Source organism: Macrosteles quadrilineatus, unplaced genomic scaffold (assembly GCF_028750875.1).
Source record: "Macrosteles quadrilineatus isolate MER2022 unplaced genomic scaffold, UCM_ALF_1.0 Scaffold_5__1_contigs__length_97177068, whole genome shotgun sequence".
Classification (NCBI taxonomy): Eukaryota; Metazoa; Arthropoda; class Insecta; order Hemiptera; family Cicadellidae; genus Macrosteles; species Macrosteles quadrilineatus.
Genome location: NW_026542598.1, coordinates 75,510,070 through 75,522,811, shown reverse-complemented (window position 1 = coordinate 75,522,811; position 12,742 = coordinate 75,510,070). Strand labels below are relative to the sequence as shown.

At 35.6% G+C, this 12,742-nt stretch overlaps 2 protein-coding genes across 3 annotated transcripts; one reads left to right on the top strand and one right to left on the bottom strand.

The window, feature by feature from the left end:
* The first annotated feature begins 141 nt into the window (after nt 1-141).
* On the top strand, nt 142-5,064 carry LOC128994193 (eukaryotic translation initiation factor 2 subunit 1). Of its 2 annotated transcripts, none has more exons than XM_054418569.1 (6): nt 142-274; nt 1,463-1,702; nt 2,168-2,396; nt 3,225-3,457; nt 3,913-4,028; nt 4,836-5,064. In XM_054418569.1, exons 2-6 carry the CDS (start codon nt 1,465-1,467, stop codon nt 5,013-5,015), a joined length of 996 nt encoding a protein of 331 aa, XP_054274544.1. In that variant the 5' UTR covers nt 142-274; nt 1,463-1,464; the 3' UTR covers nt 5,016-5,064. The 2 variants fall into 2 exon arrangements, with proteins under 2 accessions (XP_054274544.1, XP_054274545.1); XM_054418570.1 differs by having other exon boundaries at nt 189-339.
* An 871-nt stretch (nt 5,065-5,935) lies between these two features.
* LOC128994954 (ninjurin-A-like) lies at nt 5,936-9,737 on the bottom strand. The gene is made up of 4 exons (XM_054419806.1): nt 9,553-9,737; nt 8,447-8,718; nt 7,482-7,667; nt 5,936-7,153 (listed from the first exon to the last, which is right to left on the bottom strand). The coding sequence occupies exons 1-4, from the start codon at nt 9,647-9,649 to the stop codon at nt 6,908-6,910; spliced, it is 801 nt and encodes a 266-aa protein (XP_054275781.1). The 5' UTR covers nt 9,650-9,737; the 3' UTR covers nt 5,936-6,907.
* Nucleotides 9,738-12,742: the final 3,005 nt, after the last annotated feature.

Here is a 12,742-nt window from a genome sequence, read left to right as displayed (position 1 = left end):
ATGTATTTTTTTACAAAATGCACCAATTGAATACTGTATACAGTATATTTTCGTTATGATACTTTTATAAATCAACTTCTTCTTTGATTTAGTTCTCTGGTATTGCATAAGATTTTCTCATCATAAACAACCAAATCAAAGTCAAAGACATTCAAATTAAAATAATACATTTACACGCCTTTCCGGCTGCTACATATTGTTCAAATATTTTGAGGTTAATCTACAAGGGTTTTAATAATTATCTTAGTGAAATAGTGATCAATATTTCAGCCAAGTAAGTTTGCACATCTTTCAATTTCAAAGCATAACCCTTTTTAATTTCATAATATCGCATTCTAGGTATGTGTGTGTCCATACACTTAAATGCTTAAATTATGATAGCCTAGCCTATGTTTGCTGCAGTTGTCACATATTTGTCCAATTAAGTATATAAAAAGTTGCTGTATTATTTACAATATTTTATCGTTTAAACCTGTTTCTGTGTAGGTTAAAAAGTATATGGTTGTTGTTCAGTTTCTAAGAGGTCCCTATGTTCATCCATAGGGCCTAGCCTTTTATAGGCTCTAGGTCTAGCCTAATATCTAGAGCCTAGGCCTGGTCCCACCATAAACACTTCTCTACACTACGGTGTCCAGTATTTGTCCTCTGTCCACTGGAATAGGATGGTTATTCTTTTTAGTCCTTTTCAAGGTGTTTCTGAAAATTGTCTTAGGCCACTTACGTAGTCTACAGTACGGTCAGTTTTTGGCCATTTTTGAGATATAACAACTAAGCCTAATCTTTGGTCGACTTTTCTTTTGCTCATTTTAACTATAGGCCTATCTCTTTTGAAAATAATAAGAATGGTTTCATTCTAGTTATGGTTCCAAGCCATTAAGAAATCTAACCAATTTTTATTAGAAGAAATTGAATTGCAGTGTTATGTAAAAGAAAACACACATTTATGATTTTTTTTCCAAACTGTTCAAGTGTAAGTTATAGTAACTTCTAGCTTAATATGATACATAGGCCTATTTTTATTGTTCAACGTATTCAAAAAGTTAACCATAATAATGTCTTTTTATGTTTTTAGTTTTGTAGTCTAATTTGAAATCTAAAAAAAAAACATTGGACCTCTTACCTATTTTTTGAATATTTTCTCATTTTTTATAATCTAGACCCAGTACGGTACCTGGGACTAAGGTGATACCTATGGTACCGGTATCCTATTTCATAAGTTGACTCCATTCATGATTAATGTGACATTAATCGTGACATTACTTATTACTTTGTTAAAGTACTTAATCCTATTTTATGTACCGGTATTGCTAACTTGATTTAAACCACAGAAAAATGGACATTGTTTCTAGCTACGTAAGTTAAATACACTGTAAGACTTAGGCCTAAGTTACCTAATTTTATGTTAGTTTAACCAACCAACCAGTAATTTATTGATAAGTTTTATTGTGAATTCTTGTTTCAGAAATGCCTCTAACATGTCGCTTTTACAAAGAAAAATATCCAGAAGTAGAGGACGTTGTAATGGTAAATGTGAGAAGCATAGCAGAGATGGGGGCTTACGTCCATTTATTGGAATACAACAACATCGAAGGAATGATCTTACTCTCTGAACTTTCTAGGAGGCGTATTAGATCAATCAACAAACTTATTAGAGTGGGAAAAACAGAGCCAGTAGTCGTTATTCGAGTAGACAAAGAAAAAGGTTGGTATTGAATAGGATAGGATTATTTTTTCTTTTTACATATGAGTAGTTAAGACAGCCATTAACTTAATAGGTTTTGCTCAAAACTTACTTATTCTCCAAGAATAACATTTAAGAATTTTAAATTATTCAGTTTTGATAAAATTTTCTACAACACTTTAGTAGGGTGTATATCCTACTAAAATTTGTTCAAGCTCTACAAAATAGATTGAATAGAAACGGCTAAATTTTATGTTTTTGAGATTAAAAATGGGAAAAACCAATTTTTACCCCATAAAATCCCATTCCAATATTCTGATCATATTGGTTCCTGACCAAACTCTTCAGAATAAAATGTTGGTTTACACGTTTGTAGCAAATTTCATAAAAATTTTAATAATTCTTGATTGATTTATTGTGCTAACGGACATTTATCTGTAGAGATAGGGTTTTTGGGCTCTTATCACCAAGTTCTTTTGCTTGCAGGTTACATTGATCTTAGTAAACGTCGAGTATCCCCCGAAGACGTTGAAAAGTGTACGGAGAGGTTTGCTAAAGCGAAGGCTGTCAATTCCATCTTGAGACATGTCGCTGAGCTGCTGCATTACGAGACCAACGAACAACTGGAGGACCTCTACCAACGAACTGCTTGGCTATTTGAGGAGAAAACCAAGAAAAAGGCATCCGCGTATGATTACTTCAAGCAAGCTGTCTTGTAAGTATTGTCAAAGTGGGTGTATTTAATAATTTCCTTGTGTCATCATAACGTCCTAGACCATTAACTAGTTCCATTTTGCAGAAAAACCCAATTGGCCCTATTTAAGAAAAGTGTTGTATTGTCTAAGAATAATGTGTCAAATAATTGAGTAGTTAAATGTCCAAAACTAAAATCTTAGTGGTAGGTACCTATCATAATGTCCAAGACTGCCCCAAGGTTTTTTCTTAGCAGGTGTTTAAGTTCATTTGTTTCTAATGCAGACCCATTTGATCTTATGTTGATCTCTAGTCCAAATGTGAAAGGTTTCATTTTATCAAGTACCTAATATGAGGGAAATTCAAGTGGGGTTTAAAAAGATTTTTTTAATGATTGAGTTCACTAACCGATAGTTTGAAAAATTTCAGCGCAGGGGCTTGGGTAAGCAATAATGGGTCACATAACAATATTTTGTTCCCTCCCATATTCATTGTCTATTAAGCCATTGGTTTCAATGGCAGAGTGACACTAGTTGTCCTGGAAAAAACAGGGCCCACAAAATAATCTTAAACTTTTCTTACAAGATTTACCAGTACCTACAGTACAAGGGTGAAGTGTACTAATAAAAAGTAGTGGTATTTACCAGGATCTGAACCCACGACATTGCTGCTTGGGCCTGAAGTCCGTGGCACTGCCAACTAAGTTTTTCCAACAAAGATTTCATCCCGATTTCAGAAACTAAAGCTCTTTTAATTTCAGTCAAATCAAGTATAGAGCCACCAATCGACAAAATGTCCTATGGCATTAAATTTATCCCTTGTTCATGTGTTATACTCAATTACTTTTCAGAGATCCCTCCATTCTGGCTGAGTGTGGCCTCGATGAGAAGACCCAGGAAGTGTTGCTGAACAACATAAAGAGAAAACTCACCTCTCAAGCTGTCAAGATCAGAGCGGACATTGAAGTGGCTTGTTATGGCTACGAAGGCATTGACGCTGTCAAGGCAGCACTCAAGGCTGGCCTAGCGTGTTCTACGGAGGACCTCCCCATCAAGATTAACCTCATTGCTCCTCCACTCTATGGTAATTTTGTAGCCTAAATTGATTTTAAAAATAGTCTAAAACTAAACAAAAGCTATCTATGATTTAATTTTTGGGATAGCTGCAAAGATTTTTATTTTTATTTTAGCTAACCAAGATCTTAATAGTAGAGTCACGCCCGTTAGTTTTAATAAGCCCGAAAGAAACACAATATTGTACATTATATAATAGGGTATAATTTTGTATAATGTGCTTGGTGTGCCTGAGTATAATAGCAAACAAAATAGTCTTCTTTTGTAGGCTTAAGCAGCCGCAGTCATCACTAAATTCTCGGTTCTGGTGAGAGCTCAGAGTTTTTACACGGTGTACAAAACCAGACGTTTCGCCCATTGTGTTTCATCCTCAGCTTAGATAGAAGACATGAAGACCGAGAATATAGAAATAGGCTAGGTCGACCAGTGTTATCATTAAGTTGATTATTTGCTTTTTTCCCGTAGTAATGACAACAGCCACACCTGAAAAAGCGGATGGATTAAAAGCTCTGCAGACTGCCATAGAAGAAATTGAAAAAACAATAAAAAACATGGGTGGAGTGTTCCAAATCCAGATGGCGGTAAGTTTTCAATGTTAAATTGTGTTGTGAAACATTATTTTACATAAAAGGTAGCTCTTAATGCCAGATATATTAATGCTATGCTGCATATCAAAGCTGTATTAATTAATGCTTATACTATGTTACATAAATTGGCTTATGTGTAGTCCTTCTCATACTGAAGCCCAACAAAGTAGTGCTCATAATGAAATTGCCTATAGCAAGAACTATTTATACATAGCCAGTATCGTAAAAAAAGCTTTGAAACAATCCCTTAGGAGACCAACTTCCAATTTTTCGGAAGTTAGTATTTTTTGCTAAAAAGACGAACTTCCGATATATCGGCAGTTTAACTCAACAATTATTTCAACAACAACAAAATCTTTAAAAAAAAAATTAAGAACAGCATGCAAGAAATGTTAAAGAGGGCTGATAATCAAAAGTTATAGCCCTTTTCTATAACATTGCAGAAACTGTTAAAAGTGTCCTGGTCCTACCCAGCACGTCATAAACTATAGGGTCGGTCTCTAAAGGGTTGATAACAGAAATTTTATATCCAGAGAAACTTTTATCCTCATTGTTTATATATTGTAAATTAAACAGTTTTAGGTGTAGTTGAAAACTTGTACTGGCCGTGATATGCTGAAAACTTCACTCCAAAATAAAAACCCCTTCTAAAGGTGTGCTAGATTTTTTTCTGTGAATCTCGGGTCTTCTAATTTACCTGAAAATTTATCAATTAGTCTGTGAAAGACACTACTAAACTTAAACAATACGATATATTTAATCATATTTTTGTTGTTTTTTCAATTCTAAATGTGGTTGCAGCCGAAGGTGGTGACAGCCACCGACGAGGCAGAGCTGGCGAGACAGATGGAGCGTGCCGAGGCTGAGAATGCGGAGGTGGCGGGAGATGATGACGAGGAGGAGGAGGGAGAAGGTGAGGATGGGGAGGAGGAAGACGGAGACGCACCCAGTGGCGGAGAGGAGGGGGAAGATGAAGACTAGGGCAATATTTTGTTTAATTTCGCTACATAAACTGGCTTTCAGTATATTGTTTCTTGTGTTTAAATTCCATTTCCAGGATCCTCTCTAAACCGTACTCTGATCAACCACCATTACCCAGGCGAATGTTGTTTTTTACTTATCGGCTTGAGTAAAATTCATATTTATGTGCGTTTTTTATAAAGTACAGTGCTCCAATTTTCAGTAGTGAAAAGTGCTGTGTAGAAGAGACAAATCGTCTTTCTAGGGTACAGTTGATTGATACTGGTATTTGAAGTAGGGGATAACTTTGTGTACTGCCATTGCTGTTTGCGTTCAGTATTTTATATTGGTAAGTATTTTAGATTGGGACCGTGACGTCGTCCTGTAATCCAGCTACTTGGTCACTAATTGTGGATATTTGTAGGCATGCACTGTGTATGCAATACTCTCGGGTGTGGACGTTCACACTTGTGAGTACCACGACTATCCGCACTACTCTGATAATTACTAATTAGTCCAAATTAAAAATTACCAGGCAAAAATGTGGTTCGGATTCCACTATAAACTGTAGGTCCCTTAGTTGCTTTTGGCGTTATGGGCTATTAATTAACAATCCAATTTAAGGAACATGTCGGCCTTAGTCTGTACCAAGACTACAAGATCGCGCCACTCATCCTACACTCATCTCCATTCATAATTGGCTTAAAATACCTATCTTTTTATGGTCGCCAATCCAATTAAAAGTGTAAATGTATACGAAAACGTTTTACTTAAAAAAAACCATTGATATAGGCCTATGCATCTGAATTTTTGTTTATTTATTTTTAAGTGCACCAAATTAGCTCTATTTGATAACTTAGGTACTGAGGTTTGATAGGTTTGAACTGAATATATCAATCTACCTAATCTAGGAATATAAGGAAATAAAATAAAATCAATAATTTAAAAGTAATAAAGCTCTTTATTAAATAAATAAAACAACATTTAGACAAATATATAAAACCTTACAATTATATAGTGCCTACAATAATTTTCTAACTCTTGAGCATTGATTAAATGTAGTGGAACTGACTATAGAAATAAAGCTGCAAAATTGTCAAAAACACTCCACCTCTACCAAACCATCCTATCTAAAAATAGAAGGAAATAAAATCAATTATTAACAAAATAATAAAGCTCTTAATAAAATAACATACAGTAGGCTATAGATAAATATAACTCTTGAGCATTGATTGGATATGTTTAGTTATGCTTGTTAGTGTTAATAAGTGACTTGAAAAATTTGTCATTATATTAGTGGTGTTATTAGTTAGCTTCCTAGTATAAAGTTTTAATTGAATTTCAACTGCAGAACTGATTAACTAACACCAGAACATTATCCTTAGCTACAATAATAGTACTGTACTGTGAAACAAAGGTTAAACAATGATATAGGGGTACATTACAATGAGTTATAAGTTATAATTACACTGTATTAGAAAATATCACACATTAAGAACTATTTATGAGACTCATTGGGAGATCAAATGTTTTAAATTATGTTTTTAACATTCTTATCCATAATACAAAAGAGAATTGGAGTAAGCAATAAAAACGAACATTAGTTCCAATCCAACAATAACATAGATGCCTGGAAAAATAATAAGTTATTGTCAGTTATAATATCCATTTTGGAATTCTACAAACAGAGATTTTAAAGGTATGTTTCCATTTACATGTCCAATTAAAGCTTTTGAAAGGTACTAAAGCCATACACATTAGTTTAAATTACTTCTCTTAGAGAGTTAACTGCCCACCAGCGGTAAAAAGGAAATACTAAGAATATATTACAAGTATTTTGCTCAAGTGAAAATATGTAAAAAGCCATCTTTTATATAGCACCTGTTACGGAGTATGAAAAAGCAGAGCTGTGTCTAGTTTGATTCTGTGGATGAGGTACCATTGAATATTTCAACATCTTGACTGGCAATTTGTGGCGCAAAAGGAGCCAATCGGAGAGCTCTGTCAGGCAAGCCAAAGGCTGCTATGAATACGTTGAGTATTGTTATAAGAAATATCCCGATGAGTGTGAAGTTGTTTATTCTGTTGGCTCGGATGATATGATGTTCTTTGTTGATGTTGAATCTGCTGTTCCACAGCAACAGAATACCAACTGACACCTAAAAAAAATAAAAATATGTTAAACTTAGAACATGATCTAATGTATGAAAGTTATATGTGTTATCATAGTTAACTCTGTGAATAATATAGTTACAAAATTACTAAATCAATCTATTAACTTTAAAAGTTCCCGAGTGGTTATGGTGCTCGCCTAACAATCTAAAGGTCGCCAGTTCGATCCTGAGAAAAGTCAGTAGCTTTTTAATGGTTCAAAAATGGAACCAGTTGTTCCTGATGACTGGGCTTCAATTCAAATAAATGATAATCAAATCTAGAATTTCCTGTAGGCCTTCACCTACATCCAAACTAAAACACAAATTTGACTACCTGCAATAGAATGCTGACAGCAATGAATGTCAAACTGACGTAGTAGTAAGCATGGACTGGGCCTGCGTCTAGCACATACCGCAGCTGATTGGCATTAGCCGTCAGTAGTGCCAAATCCATCATACCTTGAGCTAAAGTCTTCTTCTGCTGATAAACATTGACATCTGGGAGGCCTTTTGGGGGAATCTGAAACACAAGTGTTTTTGCGTTGAAACAGTGGGGGATCCAGAGGGGAGGCGAAGGGGGCGACCACCCCCCTTCGGACATACATATATACATTTTGTTACTGCATGCAATACAGTACTGCATATACACATTGTGTAAAATAATTTGTCACACTAACTTTGGCCAAAGAAATGGTATAAAACTGCCATTTTGGAGACTTAGTTAACACACATTCTTCAAACCCCCCGGTTCCCCCTCCCCTTGTTACTGTTCTAGATCCGCCACTGCGTTGAAGTGATATGCACAGGAAGAGTTAATGTCTTATTGCCGTGAAATTGTTAGTATTGTTCTACCCAATTTTGTAATTTTGGTACTACAAAGGAATCTTCAACCTTGGGATCACAGTATCATGCCAAAGAATACTGATAATGCGGATGATCAGTATCCTCCGTCACCAACACCAGATAACTCTTCTGGCTTGTCCACTGTGCAATCGTTGACCTTTCGCCCACACACGGTTCAAAATGAGTCACTAGATCATTATTTTTACTTTTTAAAATCATGTAACCAATTTATTTTGCAAGTGTATTTTGTCAGAAGATGATACATTTCCTTTACTGCAAAAGAGTTTGTTGCTTGTTTGCCTTCTTTTGCTTCTCCGACTAATAAACTTTTTCACATTCCAGCCACCAGTGGTCAGGCACCTGACCCCAAGATATGAGACACTATGACACATTTACACAAAAAATAAATAGCCCAATACCCCTAATACCTAACACCTAATATTTTGAAATACTAACATGCACTGGGTCGACGGGGAGGGGAAATCCACCTTCTCTCCTAGGTATTGGGTCAACAGGGACTGGAAATGCACCTTCCCTTCTAGGTATTAAACCGTCGTCAACACCAGGGAACTCTTCTGGCTTGTTGTTACGCCTGCGAGGCAGCAGGTCATCTACCTCAGAAGCTCCAGAAGGTCTTGAGCTAGGGTCAAGGTCATCCATCTCAGGGCCACTTGTGGGCCTTTCAGGGGGAAGTAGTGCGTCATCTTCCACAAGTGCAAGAGGAGCACCTGAAAAATGTGGACTTAAAGGTAAATGAATTTCAAAAATATTTTACGAGGTCTATAATCATTTTTAAACTTCCTCTGGACACTACTCAGTAACAGAATTTTAAAAAATCTCTGATCAGGTATGAAACTTGCAAAGAATTTAGTTCAACTTCCTCTTAAAAGCTGTTTGCTATTTATCTATTTATTTAAGGTGTATGTTTACCACCAAATCACACATAGCAAAGGTAAAGTTCCCTTTGATTTTCATACCAAAATTGACAAACAATATAGGATTTGATTTCTCAAACCCCTGGCTGAAGAAAAATCACCTTTTGTCCTCTCTGTCGCTTATCAGACCACTCAACTACACCCACACCGTACTCTGAACGATGATGGTGAACCAACCACCCAAGACGTTATATTTAAGTTTGTAATCTTAATACAAAAATGTGTCATCCACCATCTTCGGATTATCTGATCAAGTCATCTAGTAGGCCTACTTATCGTTGTTAGTTGATGTTTTGATGATAGTACTGTAAAGAAACATCAACTCTAAGAAGGTTATATCAAGCCATGTAGTATTGTTAATATTATTATGATTGGAATATTTCAAAATTAAGTTAGGTACTTACCTGATTGTTTATATTGCTTCGTGTGTTAGTAGGCCTCAAAAAAATTAATAGAAACATGCTTTAGAGCTTATGAAGGTTAAGAACCAATCTCCAATATATCTTGCAACAAACCTTTGGTTATATTTATCGTTAGATTACTTGATTAGCTGGTGTTTCTTAGTTAAGCTGTGAATCAGTAAGTACATCTAGGTAAGTTCTTTGAGGCTTGATAACCAAATATAACCTGCATAGTTTCTCCTGGGAGCATCTAGATGTTTATTGGAATTATTTTTATTGCGTTCATCACGAGAAAGTAAATTGAGCGGCATCGTTTCAGACATCGTTTTTTTTCACTAAAAGAAGACTACAGTAAGTTTTGTAGACAGTATTATTTATTTGATTAGATTGAGGTTATTTTGATTTGAAACTGACAGTTCGTCGTTTGACACCATGACATGACAGTTCGATCGAATCGAAAGAGTCTGCTCTTGCTGCAATGTCTTGGATAGCGCTGGGTTCACAACGATATGGTAGGCATTCGGTTAAATATTGAGCTTGTTTTCTACCGGATGACAGAGATCGACTTTTAGTATCGGCATCGGCTCTGGCTCACCGCACCGGTTGTCTCATACTCATGGTGGAATAGTAAACTATTGCCTTGGTGCCTTCTGCTGCAGCTGCTCCTATACCGGTAGCTCCTATGTCTGTCGTCAAACGTCATAATGTGGCCTTGACGACGGAAGGCCATAATTTTATTCACAATATTACAGTGAGAGTTAATGCAAATAAATAAGTACAACATAATATCTGAACCTGGCATAAAATTTGCCAATGAAAATGTTTATTATCCAATTACAGTAAGGCTGATAACCAGCCTGATGAATATATAAGAACTTAAATTACGGAGGAATTTTAAAATTAATATTCCAGTAGCTTGCGCAATTAACGCCAGATAAATTACCACCCCCTTACTTTTAAAAGCGTTTAGATGACCTTTGCATATTTCCTCCATAATAATGCACTATGCACCATGAAACTGATCAAAAGGAACAATGTTGGAATAAATTAAATCAAATATTTTCCTCTCCTTTTTGGCTAGTGCTAGTAGTTTTTGTAATCTCTTGTCTTCTCTCTTCTGTCTGTCGGTGTTGGTTGGTTTGGTTTTTTTTAACAAAGTTTATTTACAATCTGTTTTACATTAAACAATCAATAATTAAATACGATGACATTTTTATTAATAAAATAAAAATTGGAAAACATGAGTTAGCAGCTAAACTGGTTTGTTTACGTTTTGGTTGGTTGGTTGGCGCTATGGAAGCCAATCGATTTACGATATTCGATAGTAGTTGTTTTCATACTACGACGATCGATACTTAACCGTATGCCTACCATATCGTTGTGAACCCAGCGCTATCCCAATGTCTTATGTTTTTCTTTTTATCTTCTAATTGCCGATTGGCTCTTGGCTGGCTTAGTCTTGGTTTACCATGAAGCCAATATCACAACTAATTAATTTATTAGATTTCAGGAGCTCTTTTGCCGTGGTAGTTCATTTTGATATGTTATGATTTGGTTATGACTCATAGTACCCCTTACCCCCGAAATACGGATTCAATTTACATATTTTCGTAATGTTACTGTTTAATTTTACATTTTTGAAATAGTGTGAAATGGAATTGGTTTAGATTACTTCTTAAAATAATCGATAAATGTACGATATTTACAACCATTATTTTTACATATCTTGATCCCTTTGTCCCGAATACAGCCTCAAAATTGAAATTTGTACAGTCTTTTGGGGTTCCAGCTGTACCAGAGTTAGTAGGCCTAGTTAATGTAGTTTATGAAAGTTTTCCAGGATCTTGAATGGATGTGTTTTAGAATAGACTATAACCACAGTATGTTTTATTTGCGGTTTTAGTCTGTTATTTTTATTCGCTTACAATTTTATGTCTGTCCAGTGTCCTCCATTCGTTGTCACAAGCACAAGTGGCAACATCGCAAGTTGGATTGTAACGTATCTGTTTTGTTTGGAGGCAGCTAATGGTATCTGTGTATGTTTTAAGAATACGAAAGCTTGGTTACTGGTCAATGAAAATATTGAATTCTACTTTAAATGTACAAAAATAGATTTTTAATTGAAATATTGTTTTGGTTTTCAATTCTATATGATTTTTTTCAATCTTTTAATAAATTTATATTTTAATGAATAATATGTGAATTAATGAGCTGACATCACCTGTCTGCCATGTTATCTTATGGGACGTCTGGCGCTAGACAACACTACTTTGTAACGTTGCCAATTCTCAGGCCGCGGCCTGGAGTTAGGTAGCCGTGCCTTTTTTTAGTGCTTATCCACTTTCATTCCTTAAACTTTGCGATGAATAAATCGTAAGTGATAATCTCTAGCTAATCTCATATACTGTTAACCCATCTGTTAACCGTAATGATATCTTAAAATACGTTTAACTTTTTCAGACCAACTTACTTAGACCTACACGCACATAATACATGGATAGGTTTCGTCCTTACTGTCTGATTTATTTATTTATTTCCATTCAAGCGGCCAAAGAACATTACAAAAATGATAGGCAATAATTATTACAATCTTATACTAATAAATAAATATGCAGAGAGATACAATTCAATAAATAAATATTTAACAGAAGAAAATGTATGATAAATAACAGATAAATATATAAATAAACATTTTAAGAGTTTAACAAGAGAAGAGAACAAGAAACACCACTCAGTTTACATGCGCATTGATTAATAAATATTCTAACCTATCTACATAACAAAATATAACAACAGATCTTGTAAACGGGTTCTAGAGAAGGCACACGGAGGTCCACTTGGGCAAGTAAAGCGGGGCAGTCAATTTGGCCATTGAGAAGTTTGTGAAGGAAAACAACGTCTGCCATACAGCGTCTCAAGTGAAGATCTAGCAGGTTTAAACTTTTTGGAAGATGGCCACTGGGACTTCACGTTACTGCATGTCTAGACGGACACCGATAAATCTGATGTAATTTTCTGGATACCTCCGAGTTTGTTGATGGGCCCTAAGGTGGAAGGGTGACCAAACTGGGCTGGCATACTCCAACAGCTGTTGAAAAAGGGAGCAATACATAGTCTTGAGAGCGATGAAATTTGTTAGTCCACGGGTAGCCCGAAATAGGAAGCTCAGCAGCTGGTTGGTTCCTTTACATATGTAATCCACATGCTCGTCGAAGGAGAAGTCTGATGAGAAAATCACTCCCAAGCTTTTTACCATTGAGACTCTCTTCAGAGGTTAGTTCATGATGGAATACTCTGCCATATGGAGCACTAATCTTACTGAAAGTCATACTGGAGCACTGAAACACGTTCAGGATAATGTAAGAAACGCACCAATCGTGGATAGCGGTTAGGCTAGCTTGTAGACTTGTAGACTT